Below are 21,691 nucleotides of genomic sequence, written 5' to 3'. Positions count from 1 at the left end.
AGCACGGACACCAGGGACTTCCTAAAACATTTCTGAGCTTCCTTACCCATTTTGGCACTAAACATTAGCAGACAGTAGTGAAATCCTAGGTTTTATCCAAAGTCCTTAGTCTCTCTACTCCATCTGCTTTCATGATTCCTACCTTAGTTCAAATAGAGCAGTCTGTTGCTGAACCTTGGCAAACACAGGTAGACTTAATCATGGCAGGCTCCCGTTTTGCTCCTGAGTAGAACACGAAGCATGAAAATAATTGTGGAAGTCTACTGGTTTTACAGGACCTGTTAGGTTTCTCCTCCTGCTCAGTCATGTGTTCCCAGCTTACTGTGGAAAATAAAGAATGCTTAAGGTCTCTTGCATAAAAGAGCCCCAAACAGCTCTCACCATTGCTGCATCTGCTTCTCCTTGAACACTTCAGCCTAGGACAGAGGTACAGCAGAATCTTAGCATTGCTACATGATCATGTTTTGAGCAGGTCTGGCCAGCATCACGTTAAACAGCTGGAAAACAGCTTTTAGGCTGCTTTCATGAATGTTCCTGCTATGCGTGAAACATCAGTTGAACAAATAAAGGAAAAAATCAGCATTGTTTTCCAACAGCCACAATTTCTTCAGTAGGTGGAGGGTTTATACTGCATGAACTGTTCTGACATTGGGAATTGAGTCACTGCAGGGTCCCTTACAGATAGTCTGTTTCTAGGATATATTTTCATAATGCACAGCACACAGTAACTATAAATAGTAGTTAATGAATCCTTGCACAAAAGGTCCAGAAAACTAGGTTACCGAGTGTTTTGTTTGGGCTTTGCTAGGGATGTTAACAGCTTACTAGAAGTGAGATTTAAACAAGGAAAGGCCTAAATTCTCCCATTCACTGCCTCCTCCTGTGTACCAGAGAACTCCGTTCACTAGGAAACACAAAACAAAGTCTGTTTTTTGGCACAAGCACAATAATGCTGCATGAAAAAAAAAAAGGCTAGCATAGAGAAAAGAATTTAAAAGTTTTAATTAAAAAAAAATTCCAACACTTCCCTAGGAAGCAACACTTTTGGGAGATTACCCATCTGATTTTGACTTTACTCTGAGAAGAACATATAATGAAAATATTTAATGCTACTGCATTTTGAAGTTGCCTTTAGCAGGGTAAATTCAATTTAAGTCTAAAACAGCATCAGGCTCCATGGCAAAACCTGAAGGACAGTTTAGTCATACTTCAAACAGTTTTAAAAGTCTCCTCAAAGTTTAGATAAGCTGTTTCAGTACAGGAATCATAATAGTAAAATACAAATTACAGAGTGACTGGTTTGTAAATCATAATTCAGGTAACAAAATATCCACTGCGTCCTGCTCAAAGCAGCATTTATTAAAGACAGCATCAAGATAAGTCAATGCATAATGAAACTTTCCCTCCTACAAATATGTAAACAAGTTGACAGCAAGGTATTATTACAATATAAAAAGTAAAGCTTACATTGCATTTTTTAAAGCTACTAACTTCAGACTCAATGTAGACAGTCTCTGGTCTGTAGCATTCAAAAATATGAGTTCTTGAAAAACGTTGAAGTATTGCCTTTGCGCACACGTGTTTTTGTAGAAAAATACTTTAAAATACCAACTTCCCATTAATAAAACCAACACCAAAATAAAACTCATTTTTTGTTATTAACAATATGTTAAATACATCTAGCACTTACTCCACTGTTCTGCTTAACCAAATTATCTTGTGTTCATTTTAAAATTCATTATAATCTGCAAAAAGTATCTTGGATAATATTCAGTTACTTAAACATGGCTAAGCAATTAGCATTAAGTAGCTAATATTGGCAATTACCTTGTAATCAGAGTCCAGCCTAAGTTTATATGCAACTGAGGCCATCAATTTAAACCTCGTCTCAAACTGCGTATTTTAACATGTACAGTAGGCTCTTGCTAAGAAGTCCGAGTCAGTTAAGATATATTTTGGAAATACTCCAAAACTTTACAAGAAATATGTATTCTATTGTAAACTACCTTTAATCCCTATGTAAGTTTTTCTTTAACTATACTAGCATTTGTTGGTAGCAGTCAGGCAATTCTCAGGAAACACTTTGTGAGATTATTTGATGTGAATAGGTAGTTGAAATTCCAAAATCAAAAAGGTTGTTAAATCAAATTTTGATATCTTAACTTTTTTCCAAGAAGTTTACTGGCAAAAGCTAGAGAGATGACCTTTGCAGTTTATAAGGCAAAAAAAAGTTTGAAAATTCTCTGTACACAAAGTTTAAGGTAGTGTAACATTTCAAAACCAGACTAAACTAAATTTAACATGCAGAAATATGTATCATTTGGATGAAGGCTAATTATGCCATTGTGCCCTGTCAAGCATCAGCTGACAATGAACAGCAAGGAAAAGAAAATCTAAGATAACAATAGTGAAGCAGTTTCAGGACGAATTCAAAATCAAAAACAAGCTGGGGGACACTTTACAGCAGGGTATTAGACAAAAAGAATAGCTAGGAAAACACTGGATGATTTATCACTTAAGACAGTATCTGCAAGAACACATACATTTACATGCAAACAGTAATTAATATGAATAATACTGCCAGCATTCCTAATCCCATCCATATTTCAGGAAAGGGGAGTTTATTTAGCCTGTCACCACTTAATTAGCAAGTTACATTTGTCAGAAGTTACAGCCTTAAGTATGTATCATTGCATAAAGCAACTTACTGACCATGAGCTTTCTAGAGACTAAACTTCTACTCAGATGTCTTCTAGCCTTGGAAGCATGAAAGGAATCCAACCCTAGAAACAGGATCTACAGGAACTTGAAACAGAAACTAGAATTCTGAAAGAAGGGCTTTCCCAGCTCTTTCACGCAGGATTCTCACTTGTAAAGCAATGACAATTTTATTGCCATGCTTACTAATTAAAAAACCATTATGAGTTAGCGCAAGATGTGGCACCAAGTGCTCAAGGAGGATGCTCAACTGGAGAATAACATTTAGAGATTCAACTCAGTGTCCAGGTTATTCTAATCTTCAAGGAAGGGCAACATGCAAATACAAAAGCCTGTTTCCTCTAACATCTTATATACCATAACACACAGACAGACTTTTCCTGCTTGGGCGTTTCCTCCATTCAGGGAAGCAGATGAGAATTGCAAACATTTGTGGGGCAGAGGCAATGAACCACACCCTTTTTGAGCACTGCCCTCCACTCCTCGCACCCTAGGAAACAGCTCATTATAAAAGCTAAATCACAAATTGCCATTTTGGTTAGAGGACAGGATTTTTGCACTATACTCATTTGGGAGAGAGCAGGCTTCCTGTCATCTTGCATGAAATGACATCTTTGAGTAAAGCAAAACAAACTTTGGCCTTCTTATCCCATATGGAATGTTGCAACTTCTTACTAAAGCATTTACCTTCCATGGAGATGCTAAAAGCACTGTGCTATCAATATCGTTACATCTGTCCAAGGCTTTACATTTTGCTTGTAAATGCCTACAATCGCAATGCCAATACAGACCAGCTGCATTTTTATCCATAAAATTCAAACCCTGGCCCAAAGAAATCTACAGAAGACTACTTCAAGTTGCAGTCTATATTAACAGGCCATTAAGTGCCCACCAGCAGCAAACCTGCTATGGCTGTAACAGTAAAAAGAAAACACTGCAGCAGACCCTTAAGGAAACGTTTAAAAGAACTGCAGTAGACTTGCAGGTGACTGTCATACAGAGAAAGTTTAAGGATTGGAGTCTGAGATTCGAGGATAGGAGGGACAACACATCATTCTCCTTTACAGAAAATTAACACCATCTCTACCCATGCCAAGTAATAAAAAACTATCTACAGAAAGTGGATTTGTCTTGCCAAAATCCACGGTAAAAAACTAAAATCAGCCTACTTCTCAGAATTACAGAAAATGGAACCAACAGGAACCTCAAAAGGTTATTTTGACAAGTCCCTGCCTTGAATGACATTCCAAAATTAATCTGTGCAAACAGTCATGCCATGGACACTAGGTTATAACATGGCTGAGTAAATGAGCTAGACTTTCAGAAAAAGCTATTTGTATGTAAATATTTTAGTAATAACTTTAGCAATAAAATACTACACTGCCAAATTTAGAATCCACATGATAAGAAATATACACATATACATAATCTAAATATATATATATTTTCTTATAGAAATGCAGAGCAAAACCAAACCAGGGCCTGAATAATCTATCATACGTGCCACCACAACAGTATGACTTATATTACACAGTTGATGGGCTGCTCAGATCCCTGAGGTCTATCACCAGAATTGCTACAAGTTTTATTTACCACAATTTTAACCAAAAACTGACTTAAATCATGTTACATCTTCTCAGCTGAAGGGGGAAGAAAAAAGAAAACAAAACCAAAAAAACAGACAGATAACCCCGCAGCCCTGTAAGACACAGAAAGGCACCTGATTATATTGTTAAGTGTTAGTTGCAATTATCTACAGCATCCTAAGTGTACTTAAGCAATCAAGTTATAAAAAGACCACGAACTACAGAATTGCTGGCATTCAAAAGATAAGTCTAATCTACTTAAGAATTAACTAAAATGACATGTGCAGCTGTAAATCAGTAAGTGCGCAAAACTACCCAGTTTTGCATAAAGTGCTAAACGTACCCCCATTTTGTACCTGTTAGCATTATACAAGTTTGTTAAGCTTGGAAATATGATGTGAGAAGATGATCTTAAGGATATTCCCTGTCTATCTCACCTTTCCTTCTCCTTCCCCATATCATCTGCTGTCCTTTAAACTATGCTTTTTAACTACACATAGGTCTTTTCAGGAACTGTAGTTCAGAAGAATATATCAAGTATACCTATCTTTCCATGTAAACTAAAGGACACTATGGGTTCGACTTTCACAAGTTCCAAACACTTACAGCTTCTGCTAATTCACTTGGACTTGTAATTATTTCAGTCTGCTCGGTACCTCTGAAAAAGTCAAGCTGTTTCCTGTTACTCATTTAACTCTTATTTAAGCAGTGATGAAATTCATCCAATACCTTCTCCAGATTAAAGTCTAAACAACAAGCAATTACAGAAAAGCAGAGTAATACATCATCAAATCATTTAGGCTCACAAAACCAAGTCCTACCATATCTATTCATATATATCCATTATATGAATCATACACAGATCTTTAACACTTGAAGTACTGAATTCAAGTTATTATAATACAGCAGTTTGACTTGCAGGCATTGTGCAATAAACTTAAAAGTATACGGTGGGTCTCTTCTTTACTCTGTATTTCAGTGATCCATACCGTATCTGAGGGAAAAAAAAAACAGAACTTAAAAGAGTTAAGGTCACTTCAGACAGAAATATTTACCTTTCCACTACTCCAATACAATAAGTGTCATTAAGCATGCTTTGGGCACTTCACAGAGTCAGGGAGATAATCTGCCTCTGACTGAATGACAGACATTTTCAATAGAATTGGGCAAGAAGCTGTTCCCAGAGTTACCCCCCCAAACTTTATGAGATTCCATAGACATTTATCCTGAAGCATCCTTAAGTTTGTGACACACGCAAACACAAAGCTCTTTGAATCCCACATACAAATCTTCTCTTTGTGGGTTACAAGTCAAAGCAGGCCATATGTCTATGCCAACTAATAATTGTGAATTATCTTCAACCATTAAAACAGCAGATGCTTAATATGCACAATCAAGACACTCTACTGCAGGTGACAACACCATTATCTACACTCCTTTCAAGGTATGCCATTTCTGGAACTTGGGATTGGTGGTGTCAGCATTAAGATTACAAGCATCCCTTTTCCCTTGTGTAGTTAATTTAATTCCTGCATAATTTCATTAAGCACCCCAAACTACAAAATCTTCAAGCCTAGATACTGTTACCACACACACTTCCTTCTCCATTTCACATTCTATAACTCAGTTATCATTGATAAACCCTCTAAGATTAAGATAAAAGTTAAATTCTGACATTATTAAAAATGCCAAGGTACATCTTTAAAAGTAAACTCGACACTTAAGAAAAATCATACTTGCCTCTTTACGGCCTTTAATAGTTTTCACAGATTTCATGCTCTGCGTTCTTCGAAGGCCTCTCTGAGCAAACATTTCATCCTCGGAATGTGTCCCCTCCACCTCTTCATCTGTTTTATCATCTCCAGGATTTTTTTCCGTTGGAATTTTGTAACCTTTAAAAAGCAGTTGTATAAAAACTTGAATAAAAAGTACCTGTAACTTTTCTAAGAAAGCCATACACACATCCATCTAAAGGATACGTCACTCTTCCTGACGCTTCAAACCAACAAGGCATATAGCAATCTGCCAGGAGCAGCACATTCTGCCATTTGTGAGAAACAAGCCAGTTCATTCCACGGGTATGTAATGCAGCAGTCCCTTAACTACAAAAGTTAAACCATCAGTTTGGCACCATATTCTGCTTTACAATGAACTAGAAAAAAAAAACACTGGTCTTCTTGAGAAGTACTTAAGATTTTTGGCAACACTGCTGTTTGGAGCCTATTCTAGGGAAAAAAAAAAAAACAAAAAAACAAAAAAAAAACTTGCAGATGAATGAAAACCCTTCTTCTGATCCCGACTATATTTTATTTTACGTGCGCCCTATAGTTTTCCACAGCCACTACTAAATGTGCTGAATAACACTGATGTCAACACCAAGCATCTGGACAAAAAGAACCTCTTCACTTTCAGTGTAATCTGTTGTAAATTGCCAGAAGAATACCTACTTTTACACTAAAGGCTACTAAATGGGACATTACTCTCCACCGGCCCTATTATGAACCATGAAATTACTGTGTACTTAAAATTAAGTACAGGCAGATGTATTAGAGAGATAAAACACTTTATACCTTTTACAATCTATGCTGCATTTTAAACTTAACTTTATACGTTTACTTGGTTATTCCTTCCTTCGGTGTTTGTTTTACTATCATAGCAAAGAACAAACCAGGTTTCCAGCTGCCCAGTTTATTGTCCTCCTCCCTCCTCATTGCCACTCCCATTAGAAGTTCTATACTGGTTTTCCTTTCTCAGAGGACTCCCCCCAAAAGAACAGATTTGCTGATGTATCTTAGCAGGAGCCATGAAGTTTCATGTTTCCTTAGAAGAGTGTTTAGTTTGTGCAATTTGGGATAAATACAAAAGACTCAGTTCAGGGCAAAATCAAAGCAGCCTTCAAAATAAGGAAAGAATTCTGAGTCTCGTGTTATTTCTCACTTAGACATCACTTACACATCTTTTAACTGTGCTTTTTGATTTTGAGTGACCTGTCTTTAACCCCAGAAGAGACATTAAGATAAAAAGTGGCAAATCTAAAAGCAAAAGTAAGAACATTATGTTCTTCATGATTTACTTCTCAGTTCTATATAAAGTTGATCAATACCAAATAACTTTTCTTCACCCAGCCTTCTTGTCCCTCCTCAAACAAATCCTAATCTTTCATTTCTCCAGTTCTCTGCCCCATAGAACCAAATCCTACTCTTTCACTTCTCGAATTTACTGCCAGAGTTCAGTTTGCGCTTATTAGAAATTAACATATAAAACTAATTTTAGATTAGTATCTTCATACTCGCATGCATACTTTCTGCATACTTGCATACTCTATGCACGTTAAATACCAAACTTCATTTTAGACAGATACAGTGTGAAAGAGTTATTAAGGGTTGCTTAAATCCTGCAAAACTAGGACCAAGGTTATTAACAAACATTTTCACTAGAGGGAGCAAACTGCTTAAAAACATGTGCTGGAAAGATCCTTAGGGTCTAAAAGCCAAGACTCCTCATCATAGACATACACTGCTCCCAAATGTAATCTGGTCCCGCTGGCAAGCTCTACTTTCGAAGGCCATTCCAGAACCTACAAGATCGGACACCTAGGGACATCTTTAGACTCTAAACCCAACTTTATTCATAAACAATAACCACTTCATCTTAAAACAATGTTTCTTTAAGCAGGTTCTTTCTTTTCTTTCGGTCATTTCATTTTTTCCTGAACTTAGAATCAAGCTTACCTAGCTCCATTGCTATCCACAGCAGACTTGCCCCTCCTGCCATTCTAGAGACAACCTGTCACTGCCTCCAGCACATTTTCAATTAATCTTTTCTTAAATATGGAAGCTTTCAATCATATCTATTACTTATAGTTATTTACTAGGGATGTTTTCAGTGGCACGAATACTTATCTGTAATTGTAACACCCCATCTGATTCACCAAAATGACACTTGCCTTTTTCACAACAGTCACCCAATGATCAAAGTCCTTCTACAACTGGGTCTTTTCAAATGGCTTGTACAGAAGCCCCTAGCGCACATCACAAAAAAAAATAACATTCTGCTACATAGCATTTCCAACTCCACCAGTGGTTGTTGTTGGTTTTTTTAATCCCTAATTTAAAGAAGAAGCTTCAAAGAAAACTGGAAAGGTATACACTAGATTTCGGTTCAGGAGTAGAAATAGTTAACATTGAAGTATCTCTAAGAAAACATTTTGACATGTGAGATTGAATGTCACAGTCACTGACTATTTACACAGTATAACCTGTACTTGAGTAGTTTTTACTGAAAATTGAATTTTCAGCATTTTCAAGTTGCTTCAGAGAAATAACTAATGGTCTGTTGCTGAGGAATAGCTCATGCACAACAGCTGCAGTGACATCATCCCTGACGCAACTCTTGGTGAATTCATGGGCTTTTTCCCTGGCCAGTACTTTACACTGACTTGCACAGGATACCTTCTGGGCTCAATTAGCAATTCAGCACAGAGTCATTTAGGTGGCCATTTATTCCTCAAGAAACACTGAGCTACCATGTGATTCCTGGAATGCCTTGTAGTCCACAGCCACCACTTCTCCCCAAAAGAGAGAGGTGAAAAGAAAGGACAAACTTAGGGGGATGGCCAAAAGAAACTAGAAGAGAGCTATTTCTTTTGTGAAAAATATCAACCACCTTATGTTGTAGCCTCTCCATTTAAGAAGGTAAGGTCGACAGTATTCCACAGAAGTCTCCAAGCAGCACAGGCTCAAGAAAATCTCTGCAAAAGCATGTTGGTCACTGCACACCATCTTTTGAGGGTCAATGTGCATTAGTATGTTACGGCGATTTAATGCCTTCATTATTCATATCACCACATGTGATTTTACATTTTGACCCAACAATGATTGCGGACCTGCTGAATTCATTGCCATTAGTTTTCTCTTCCTATTTATGGAGATTCCATAAATTTTAATGTTTAACTTTTTGTCCATTTGTCACAGAAACACTAATTAATCACTTTTTTTTTTTCACTTCCAATTATGCTTTACTTTGGCAAATTATTGTTGCTAACTGACAGAGACAGGAGAAATTACTAAACTTAGTGATTGCGAAAAAAATGCACTGGGGGGACAGGGTGCATCATTTGTTAACATTGCAATATGTCTTGCTCAAGCCAATTCCATTCAAATATTCAAGAAGTCTTTGTGTTGTTTGTTTTTGTTTATTTTTTCCATTTCTAATTGGGTAAATTACTCCTGTTCTTTCTGATTTTTGTCTTCCATGTATTATTTATTATCTGGAAAACAGAATTCCTTTATTTTATTTTAGAGGGATACTTACCTGGAGGTTCATTTGCAGAGGCTCTGGTTTTCTTTTTTGTTTCTGGTAATGTCTGATAGGGCCTCTGTCCTACTGGCTCATCTCCTTGTATAGTAGTCAAATCATGCATACTGAAACTTCTCAGTTTCTCAGTTATCGCACCCTGACTCTGAAATACAACAACAGTATCTTTGAAAACAAAGCAGAGGTTTTAATTTTGATGTTAAAGTTGGCTTGATGACGGTTAAGCCCATGTTTCCTTGTTACACTACAAAATTCACTGAACATAAGCATGCAATAAACTCACATTTGCTTTAAGTATTGCTTTTACCCAAGTTTAACTGTATGTTAATTGTAGAGGAAAAAATTACAGATAAGCTAGCTGTTTCATTACACATGTCTCATTTCACTCCCTTACTCTGAACAAATAAAGGCTTTTTGGGTGAGGGGAAGTGTTTGAAAGAACAAAAACCATCAGAAATGCTCAATTTGCTTCAAACATATTTCTCTAGCAGTGTTAGGTAGCATGACAGTGGCTTTAACACTTCCATTTTAAGAACTGCTGTTGAAGATAAAGATTTCTGATATTTTCCATTTTACTCTCCACAGATTTTATTATGCATAGGAAAAAAAGGGTTAAAAGTACACTCTGAAACAGTAACTCAAGTAACTGAGAAACTGGCAGCACTACAAAAGCTCTAGGTCACAGAAACCTGAAACCACAAACCAAAGAGGTCCTGCCTGGACTACAGGCTAGTAGGCTCTCTTACTGGTGCATCTGTACTGACATAATACTAACCCAACATCCAATACTACATTCAAAGACAGCTTAACACAGTTGAGCATTAGTATTTCTTCTAATCGTTTTTGTTAACATCTTTTCTACATGGGAGATAAAGAAAGTTAAAAGATAAAGGAAGGTCATCAAGCAGCTCTTTCATCTTACATCATATGATCTTATTATAGCATTAAAGATTAATTTAAGCATGTAAGCAACCAAGACAGACACATTACTTAGTATCATGTTAAAACAACATTTAATTCTTGGGCATATGAAGCCCAAAAAAAATTTCACAATTTCAGAGGACGGTTGACCAACCTGTGCGTGAATCCCATCTTGAGCAAGATTTTATTTTGTTCTTGCAAATCAAGATTTTGAGTAGAAATCCTCATTTGAGTGTTATGTTCGGTATCAGTACCATGTATTTGGATACAATTCCATACACCTTTCTCAGCAACAGCATAAAGCAGTTCTTGCACCACTGACCCCAACCATTTGTTCCCACTCTCGTGCCAACAACTGTTTGCAGATGGTAGGCCAGTATGTTAAATTATTTCATGTTAAAAATAACCATGTAAAGTGAAGAGAGCGCAGCGATACTCCTCAAATTAGCATGGCCACCAAAGCTTAGGGGAGAGGCAGAAGGGGGTAAGGATGTGGCTGAAACCTGATATTCATTTTCTAACAACTACTCACGAGTACAACACGTAAAACTAAGTGCCCTACACATGCAAGAATAATGTAATTTCATTCTTACAACACCATTCATACCCCACAATTAAACAATAAAAGAAAGGGGCTTTTATAAGGGAAGCAGAAGCCTTTGCTTTTCTCGCTCTTCCTACTGACAGTTCTCAAGAACACAGCTACAGCCTGCCTTTAAGTTAAAATGCACCACTGCAGAGTCTGTAGACGCTGTAGGGTCTGTGTATAAATTACACACTCTAAAGTTATTTTTATTTCCTAAAAGGTCTTATTTAAGGCAGGTGTGTCACTACAACAGGAATTCTGCCCTTCCACTGCTCCAGTTCTAGTGTCAGGAAGTATTTGCACAGTAAACTGACTCACAAACCAGCTGTGTTTGAGGGCTGACAGGCAGCTGCAAGGACGCTAGAGAAATGGAGAGAAACAGAGAGACAGGGCTGCTTCTTTTGACAGCAACAACAGCCTTCAGTATCTGCTATAACACACAAGCCAGTTGACCAGCGTGTCCATTGCCTGACCAGATGCAACTCGGCTCCAGCATCAATCACTGAACATTGATGAAGGCATGAAATGAACCCAGTCAGTTCTCAGCAGAATCCATATGAATTCAGCACAACTCCGCTCACTTTAAATCTGGCCAGAATCTACTGTAACATCACGACAAAGTCTTGATTTGGCTCTGAGCAGAAGTATAGGAAGACACACTTGCTTAAAAGTTGCACTGTGAGTTCACTCATCATGCCACGTACTACAAGACAAACATTTTGAAATTGTATAGGGTAATGCAATTAAGATTATAGTAATTAACATGCTAAGAAGAATTCAAATTACAAGCCTGTATCTCTTATTCTGCATTGGGGAGACAGAGGACTAGATCCTAACTGTGAACATTTGACCTTATTTTTCAGTGCGTATTTGGATACAGAATTGTGTTTTTCAAAGTGGAAAAAAGGTCAAACAACGTGCCATAAAATAACAATGAGCAAGCATTAAGAACTTTGGAAGGGTAACAGGGAAAAATAAGAGATGCAACAGAAGTGCCTGAGTTACAGGAGGAATGGGGGCTGCACAACCACCACTGTGCTGCAGTCACGCTCACAGTATGCCATCTTCAGCAGATACTTCCTACAGCCCCACCAGACTCCTTCTGCCAGGAAGCAGTTTCCATCTCACCCCCAGGAAGGTCCAATCCAGCCAAATCAAGATCAGTTTGATATCACCACACAGACAAAGAGGACAAATTTCAAGGGGAGAGGGTGGGGGTGTGTGCACTGTTGTGCTATGTTCTTTATTTTTAAGTTTTTTGGACTGTTGTGCCGTGTTCTTTATTAAATGTTGATACATATCTTAAGTTTTAAGAAGATTCTTACTCCCTGCATGAACAAAATAAACATTCACGTTTAGAATTTTATTATGCTAAGACCTTTGAGATCTTGCTTAGACAGTTCAGATAATTACTGGCCACAGCAGTTCAGTTGCACGTGGGGAATCTCCTGCCTCCAGTGCTCACTTTTACAGCTTTTTTATTTTTGAAGAGATGAACTGTGAAGTTTGCGTAGACTTAAAATGCAGGTCTTAAAAATAAGTCTGCTTATTCACCAGTATTTCCTTAAACATATTAAGCCTTCTTCAGAGACCGCATTCATTACCAGTGATACATCTGAAGCACAAATTAAAGTTGTAATGGGTTTCTAAATCTGATTTTTGATAAAGATAACCTACTAAAGGGACCGCTTTCTGAGACGACTTGGATTCTAGCAAGCTGTTAGTATGTAGTTACAGCAGCTGACCCCCATCTATGACATGCCCTTCTCAACTTTGCTATTAGGCATGTATTTTTATAATCTATATACTTAACCCAGGGAAGTTGCTGTAAACAGACACCACACAGTATGTCTGCCTCGGGGACTATTTTTTCTTGTTTAAATTGGACTTGTGCTCCGTCAGTGGTCAGGATTGCTGAACAAAGCTGCTTGGCTTCATGGGACAAGTGCTGAATGGCCTCTGCATTCACAGAGGTTCCTGGAGCGCCGTGGCTGCAAAGCCGTGGTGTGCAGCACCCACATTCCCAGCTGTTCTCTCCCCACTCCAGTCTGGGCTGACAGGGAGGTACTTCTGTTCCCTCTCAACCTGCAGAGGGACTACTGGCCCACGACTGACCTCTGCAGAGTGCCAGGGAGTCCCAGCAGGGAGGAGGGATGAAAGCAGTATCGCTGGAGAGCGGAGCTAATAGTGATACTGGCTGCATGCCACAGCTGGCTGCAGGGTACCTTCCTCTGTCATGCACTACGCAGGAAGGAGGGGAAGCTTGAGCAAGGCTATTAGAATAGCATTAAAACAGCAGAGAGGTAGCAGATTGAGGATGACTAACAGTCACACAGAAATACAGCCATCAAAATAAGAATTATTTTCAAATAGTTTACACATGAACAGTATTTGTGTGACCTTTTTAGGAAGTACAGTGTGTTTCAGAGCATAATGAGTAGCCATCCTGCTGGTGGCGATAGAAAAAACAGTGTTCCCTAGTAGCTTGCAAAGTCAGAATTTATGTGTTGGCAGAAATTGCAGTGTACAGTTAAGTTGCATCTCTGAAGATCTGGAAAGCAGATGCATCAAAATACGAGACATATTGGTGGAACTGAGCATTGTGACAATTTCCAAAAACCCCTATAAAACTGAGCTGTTGGAGCTCCAACAGCTTTCATATCATTAAATGCATCTTGTTGCTGATTCTTTCATACCTAAATTTTTTCTTAATTAGCACACTGTAAAAAGTGTGCTTCATCTTTAAGTACCCTGAAATTTGTATTTTTCAAAGATTTTTATTCTAAAATTAACATGACAGTAACACAATTTACTTTTCTAATGTATGCTATTTAGCTGGTTTTGAAACACTGAATTTCAACTGGTGTAGATTAACCAATACATTAAGGAAAAAGTAGCTTTACGATCAAATTGTGTTGTCTGGACACAAATTTTATGTGAACAGGGGCTAACTAGCAGCAGCTAAAAATATCAGTATAGGAATGTAAAGTCTAAGCCACAGCTCCTGCCAATTACATTTCAACTTTACAGCTGAGCACTCTTGAATCTATGTCAAATTTCAGTAGACTGACCTGTCTGCTTCAGCCTTCCCTACATAGCCAACTAGCCTTTCAATGCTAATCCCATTTTCCTTTGTCAGCCCTTGGAGAAGCTACTCTTTCCCACTTTTGTTCTTGAAAATATTCCAGATTTTCTAAGCGATTTTACTGAAGTCCAGGCAAATTTACTCAAGTCAGAGTATATAGAGATCCTAGCATCATTTACTTGAACACTTCAGTGAGCAGAAGTTTTCTTTGGACCTCTTCTCGTCTTTAACCTCCTACATTCTCTACTCCTAATTTGAGATCCAATGTGTCAGAATACGCATGCTTGTTCTATTAAAAAAAAGTGATGATGAATGTGTCTCCTTCCCATCAAAACTGATCCCACTAATAGCATTCCATTCCTGAAACACTATAGCATGCTCCACCAGCTCATGCTGAAAGGATAATCTTTTCACCTGCTGGAGGCAGCAGTCAGCTCTTGAAAAACAGTGAACAAAAATCAAGAACACGTGCATTGTCTCCATTTGCTTGCATGGAGCAGTCACTCTCAGCTTTTTGGAATGAGAAACTGAAGAGAGATTTAACATGCCAAAATAAAGATTTTCAGAGAGTCTCTTCTTTCAGTGTTTAAATCATGTCTATTTTAGGTCTCTGGTATTGTAGTAGTTTTTTTGCCCAAGCATCTCATCTGCACCGAAATAATTCTGTACAAATATTCATGAGTGTGTTAAGCAAGTTTTAAGAAAATAGAGCAGGCATCCTGCCAGTCACAGCTGAATAGCTAAAAAATCCAAACATGGATGACATTTAGGCAAAAGTTATTCATGCTTCAGAAGAAACTGGGAGGAGATATTTGCATTATTTATTTTACGGTGTATCTGTAGCACTATAAGAATTAACAAGGACATATTCAACCTTAGCCAGACAGACAGACATGGTGAAAACATAGAGCGTAAGTATCATTACAGTACACATCATAGTAAGTTATGATTGCTGTTTGGCAGAGAATTTACCTTTTTAGCATTTTAAATAGCATAGTTCTTAAATTTTCCCCAGAGTACTTTGAGGTTGGTTTTTTTGTTGTTATTTTTGTTTATTTGCTTTTAAATAACCTACTTTCACTCTGGATACTTTCATTCCTCTAGAGGTATACTCTATTTCATTCTACATTACTTCATGCCTCAAGGTAACGCTACGAATTTGAATAACAAAAAAAGGAGCCAGCAATCAAATTGAACCCAGGCTCATTGTGCCCATATTTTAAAACTATGTTTTTTTAAACTACCATTCACATACATCTTTAAAAAGAGAGAAAGTGAATAAAGAAGATATTGGGACTTTCTCCAAACCTTTTTAAGATAGTATTTGAAAATGCATTTTTTAAAATTGAGTTTGATTTATTAACTAAGTTTACATATGAGCACAGAAATTTAAGTTAAATGCTAGCTGCATTTCCTTAACTGTCACAGCTTGGGATCTCTACAGTGCTTTCTGCTACCTACTAACAGTTTTAAGTCCTGTTACTACAAACACAGCAGTTCCATTTATTCACTAGAGGAAATTAATCCTGATAGTCTCAAGACTATCATTTAGCTAGGATATACACATCTTACTTTCCACACTTTTGTGTTTTGTTTTAATTGAGTATTAGGTAGGATACCCAAACGCTTCTATGATTCTATGATATACATTGCCAAAAAATCATCATGCTCATCTTCTACTCCCTGCTGTTGGGCCACAAGTTGCTCAGAAGCTTACTTAAGCACTTATTTTGTTCTCCTAGACCCAGAACCCTTTCAAATTCAACTGAATGTTCTGAGTTTTGTACAAACTTGAATCTGTAACAATCACGGTTTACTTCATGACTTAATGGAAATGAGACAACAAAGCAAGAGTATGCTAAACAGTAATATGCAAGTTTATGCTTAGTGCATTAATTTACTAATTCAATCAGCTAGTTGCAAACAAGTTAATTGTGTCAAAATAACTTATCTGTGGTAGTAATCTATCATGCCTTATTTCATATATGCAGTTACCTCAAGTTGATTGGAGAAAAACAGCAGAAAGAAGCCAGAAATCCTTTAAACAGTTTGTTTATCAACAAGAAAGCACAATGGAGACAGAAAAGAAACAGTGGTCATCTTTACCAAAAGCCTGCATAGAAAATTACTGTAATTCAGAAGATAGCATGCAACCTGATCCCCATCATTGAAAAAATCACTACAAACCATCTTAGACATAGTATGAGAACTACAGTGCTGCAGCCCTTACATTGTGTTCCAGGTTTTCAACACATTTGCAGAATTCGTCTTTTTATTCAGGAATGGCAAATCCTCGGTACCGCCACACTGTTCAATAAGTATATCAAGGACAGAAGCAATTAATGTAAGCAGAAGGTTACCTTTACAGCTGCTGTCACTGCAGCAGTTGCTGCCAAATTCAACCCTTGCCTTCCAAAATTCACCATGGTCTCATAGCCTCTTTCTTTGGCTTGTACGATGTACTCATCAATCTCCTAAAGCAAAACATACTTAAGTATTAAAGGGCTGTGCATATAGGAGGCATATTACCCACACAGTATTATTTTTCATCAATATGGGAATACAGAAGAGACCCTCGAAGAAATATTTAATGGAACAATTACTTTTGCCTTTGCATACTAATCTTTCATTCACTTACACTCTCTCATCCTAAAAAGGATTAAGTCTAATCAAACAAGAAGGTAAAACATTACTTTTGTCCAACTCAGAAACATTGCAGCTATGTAACAAGTTTCTTGCAGAGAGTAAGCTTAAATTGCCAGACAAATGTTGTTCAAGAAGAAAAAAAACATGCTTCAGAGGCCAGAACTTTGACACAGTTAAGTATCAAGGACAATACAGACATGACACTTCTCCCTAGCTGTGGTTAATGCCTGGAGTTAGAGATAAAAACTTCAATGCAGTTCACAAGAGCTAGCAATCTACAGAGAAAAATCCATTTAGCTTATGAAGTTAGAAACTGTTTACAATTCAACCTTCATACGGTCAAGATGACATTATCGTTCAAATCAGTAGCAATTGTGTCAGCTACCTGTCTTACCTAATATTGGTCAAGCCCTGCACTAACCCTTTATTAATAAATACTATGTTCTGTACTGTGAGGTTTATCAGCAGTAGTGTTCACACCTTTGCTAACTGATCTTTCTACACACACAAATACAATACTGAAAAAGAACTATGCAGATTTGTCATACTTTAGCTAAAGCTAACTATCCTGTAGTCATTCTCTGTTAGGGTATTTTCTGTTGCAGATTGGTCCTCCCTTACACTTCAGTGAAAAGTCTCTCATTGCATCCTTTCACTTTGCATACCAAAAGTCACCAACATCATTCATCCTGGGAAATTACGTTACTTGGGTATGCTAGAAAAAAATGGTGATATGAAGAGCTGTTGCTAAAACTGTACTCATGCTTCTGCATAGGGAGTACTGCACACGCTCTTCCAGTAGAAATATTTAACTGCATCACTTCCACTCAGCTGGGCTCCCCAGTGTGCACTGTGTAGATCAGGGAACACTATGTTGTTGTCTCATGTCAATAGAAAGTCACAGACTATCTGCTCATGCAAGTTAAACAGAGGCATATATATGGACATTCATATGCACTTTTCTAGTCCAAGTTCACACTGCCCTGCAAGCCAGTAACACACTGATCTTTTATCTAGCAATGGTTAGCATTTCAGTATATGGTATTTCCATATTAGGCATTAAAAATATGAGAAGTTACTTCTTACCCTTTCTTTAGAAGAAAGAAGAGGGTGCAGAAATTTTCTGTAGATTAAACTCGCCCCTCTAGTATACGGGGAAAGAAGCCAAATAACAAAAGCTATCTTCAGTTCATAATACAGTGGAAACCTAAAGGCAAGCCGAAAGTTGAATGAAATCAACACCAGGAATAAGATGACGTACTAAATAAATCAACAACAAAAAATCTCTTCAAAAAACAATTATATATTAATATAAAGGATTCTTCACATACACTAAGTTATATTAAATAAATTAAAAAAGTTAGACCTATGGATTTAGTTTATGAAATATACTGTCATCTGCAAAACATGGAAAAATATCTGCTTTGCATTACACAATCATAAACAGAGTAATCAGAGTCTATGCTTCTAAGAGTTTCCTTCCCCTCCTCAGCTTCTTCAGCAAAGGTAGAAATTCTGTAGTCACTACTTCAAGCAACAGCATGCAGCAAGCTTGGAAACAGATGTTAATTCTTCATACACACTCTGAAATCTTCTACCGAGGAAAAAAAAGCTATCTACAAGTATAACTTCTTTATAAAGTTACATCAGTATAAATCAAAGAACATATGAAACAAATATAGTTACATCCAGAGTTCATAAAAAGCAGGCTCTTACCAAGAGACTGTTAAGTCTGTTATTGTCTCAGTAACTGTATAAAGAGCAAACACAATCCAATACATCATCCAGCGAACCTGAAAATTAAAACACTATCATCAGTAAGAGTTTTTATTTCACCTTTACATAGAATACACCATGCACTTTACAGTCCATTGGTTCAAAGATGTCAAAGCAAGAATTTCAACAGCGTCTTGGTCTGCATCAAGTTGGTTTCAAGAGAAATCACAGAAAGATCCTACGGGTTTTCTGTTCCTAAGAACTGGTGGCAGCATTAATGATCTGAGTGAAATGCCTGGATCTCCAGGGTCACAGCCTCACCCAGGACAGCTTCACAGATTTGATTCTGCTGCTAGAAAGCTTTAATGATGACAACAAAACATTGTGAAGAGTCAGTAGATTATCACAAGCATCAAGTGCAACTCCCAGTGTAGCACTAAAGCATATTTCACTCTTCAACATTCATCCATATGTTTCTAGAACACACATAAAAAAAAAAACACCAGTGTCAGTAACTCAGATAGCCCTTGCTTTCACTGTACCACATCCATTACCCAGCTAATTCAGCTATATTTTGAAATTACATTCTACATGTGTGTTTGCCATTATGGTGCTGACACTGGAACAAGGCAAGACAAAAGTATTTTCATGGAACTTTAATTCTATTCACATGCCAAGAACCACAAAGTTCTTGTTAACAAAAGAATTTAAACGTGAAGTATTAAGATGCTTAGATGTGTTGTTTTTTTTTTTTTTTAATTTGTTGGGGGGTGCTTTTTTTTTTATAAAGACTATACATCACTGTTCCAAAAATCGAACAATGCACTTAAAAACAGAATTAAAACTTGTATTTTATTAGCCAGTTGATTAAATCTCTTTTCTTGAACATTTGTTCATATCTTATTTTCTAAACTGACTACATATTTCAGAATAAATATTATAGTAGTTCTGTGCATTTGTCTTTTCTAAAATATCAATGACCCAAAAAAATGTGTTTCCAAAATAGATCCGTGCAAAGCACCACCATCTATTCAGTTGTTACTAACTGAACGCCCACACGTTCTTTAAATTCTGTTATCTATGCTTAAAACAAATGAAAAAGGAAGCAAAAAGGAAAAAGAAAAGAAAAGTAACTCCTACAAACAGATGCAGTAACTTTCTTTTGCTATATACAGATTGCTAACTCTTCTCATATACCCACAAAGCATTAACCACCACATTTGTGGGATACTAGTTCAAGTCTTAAATTCATGTTACCCTCTTTCAAAGGGAGAAATATAGTTTCCCCACAGAGGATATGGCTCAGATTTAAGCTATACTTCTAAAGCTTTTTTTGTGTGTGGTGAACTTAAGTCCAAACCTAACACTACACTCCTGCTTATTTCATAGCTGTGTATTAAGATTTAAAACTACTTCCTTTGTCACAGGACCCACTTATATTAAGTAGTTTTCTGCATTTCAATTTGAAAAGAAACTCAGTCATGTGATGACATTCTTCATTTCAATCTCTCAGAGGATTTAGATATTTCAGGCTTGAATAAGCTAAGACAAAAGTACACAACAGCTGAAGTCATCTCTGACAGGCCATGTGACACTTAGACTGGTGACCCTCCCATGAACCTGAGTCAACACCTGAAATAAAAATAAAGTTAACATCCACCCTTGCCCCATCACCTTAAACGTGCAAAACTGCATGTTTAAAATGCCCTGAAATACTGACCTTTTTCGAAATGGTCTACCCAAGGTATTAAATCTTTGATCTATTTATCCAATTACGAACAACACCGGAAGCGGAGTTTCTCTGGGGATGCTACAAACAGTAATAAACACAGCAGAAGGGCACGTGACATCTGCCAGGAGTCCTGCTGATGTCTGGGCACAGACTCTCAAAAACACAGGGCAAATCATATTCTAGTACAACTAGTGTATTAGGTAACAAAAGTATCCCTGACAGGTGAACCCAAGTGATTTACAGTGGTTTTCATACCAGAAAAATTAGGGGAAAAAAAAAAAACACAGAAGAAGGTCGCTGTAAATATTTTGACACTGCCCAGAAGACCATCAGCTGCTCTACTCTGAAAGACAAAGTTAAAGAAGCTTTCATCAGGTTTTGCTTTTTATGTTAAAAGGGTGATTACAGATTTGTTTTGCTGGGTGTTTTTTCTATCAAGTGTTAAGCTCATCTTTGTTGGCTTTGGCTGAATCACAGTCTTTCAAGTCAGGATTTTGAAGCCAAAAATTGAGAAGACTGGATGGTAGACTTCTAAACTACGTTTCAGATCCTTATTACAGGCACTTTGGTGTAATACAGTGAAAAGATTCCTCAAAGATTTTAGTTGACTCCATTAAACCAGGGTAATTAAAAGAACAAATAAATTTTCTCAAAGGAGCAAATCCTAATTTCTAGAACTAAAAGTACATACATGTTTTCTAAATTATCAAAAATTGAAGCAATAAAAGCTCAATTTTTAAGAAATTTCTGTGAACATTTTGCTGCATTATGACAGCAAATATATATATGTATACACACACACACATCACATCAAGATTCCTTTTCTTTGTTGTTGTTGTTAACTGGTGGAAGTAGTGGCTAAATCCAAAATTTCACCCTGTTATAAAGCTCTTGCAATCCTGTAAACAAAAACAGATGGTCCTGAGCCACACATAGCCCTGGAAAGGAAGCTGGGCTTGGGCCAGAACATAACTGGCAGCTGAGCTGTGCCATTTGGAAGGCTGCAGTAACCTATACTCTCTCCAAAGAAAATGATCCAGCTGGGAAGACGAGACATCGATCAGTCTAAGATCTATCAGGACACTTAACCTAACCTGCAATGCTGTGGTAATTCACTGAGCAATCACTGTCACTCCCTGCCTATGAAAAAGTCACAGTATTACACTAAAAAATAAAGAGCGCTTAGAAACAATGTGATGCTTTTCATTCATCTCAGTCCCATGAATATTTTGTATGCAACTGCAGACGCAGGGACTGGTCAAAGACCACAGGTCACTGGAAAGTATTGTTTTCAAATTGGATGAAAATACACAGTTGGAAAAATACAGTTCCTGGTCCTACTAGCAGTCTTGTTGAAACAACAGACATCTCAAAAAAATAAAAGC

At 37.2% G+C, this 21,691-nt stretch overlaps 1 protein-coding gene across 2 annotated transcripts in view; it reads right to left on the bottom strand.

Annotated features, from left to right (window-relative positions):
- Window positions 1–1,329: 1,329 nt before the first annotated feature.
- The window catches only part of REEP3 (receptor accessory protein 3), a 39,386-nt gene continuing 19,024 nt past the window's right edge, over window positions 1,330–21,691 (bottom strand). For both annotated transcript variants that reach the window (XM_080597547.1, XM_080597548.1), the window contains exons 3-8: window positions 18,575–18,651; window positions 17,945–18,065; window positions 16,573–16,686; window positions 9,618–9,765; window positions 6,045–6,196; window positions 1,330–5,298 (exon numbers count right to left, since the gene is read on the bottom strand). In XM_080597547.1, coding sequence (XP_080453673.1) covers window positions 5,242–5,298; window positions 6,045–6,196; window positions 9,618–9,765; window positions 16,573–16,686; window positions 17,945–18,065; window positions 18,575–18,651 — 669 coding nt within the window. In that variant the 3' untranslated portion in view covers window positions 1,330–5,241. The remainder of the gene's footprint in view (window positions 5,299–6,044; window positions 6,197–9,617; window positions 9,766–16,572; window positions 16,687–17,944; window positions 18,066–18,574; window positions 18,652–21,691) is intronic.

This window comes from Anser brachyrhynchus (assembly GCF_964034855.1).
Source record: "Anser brachyrhynchus genome assembly, chromosome: 6".
Lineage (NCBI taxonomy): Eukaryota > Metazoa > Chordata > Aves > Anseriformes > Anatidae > Anser > Anser brachyrhynchus.
Note: the sequence above shows the minus strand (reverse complement) of the source record. Positions and strands in the feature narration are given on the sequence as shown.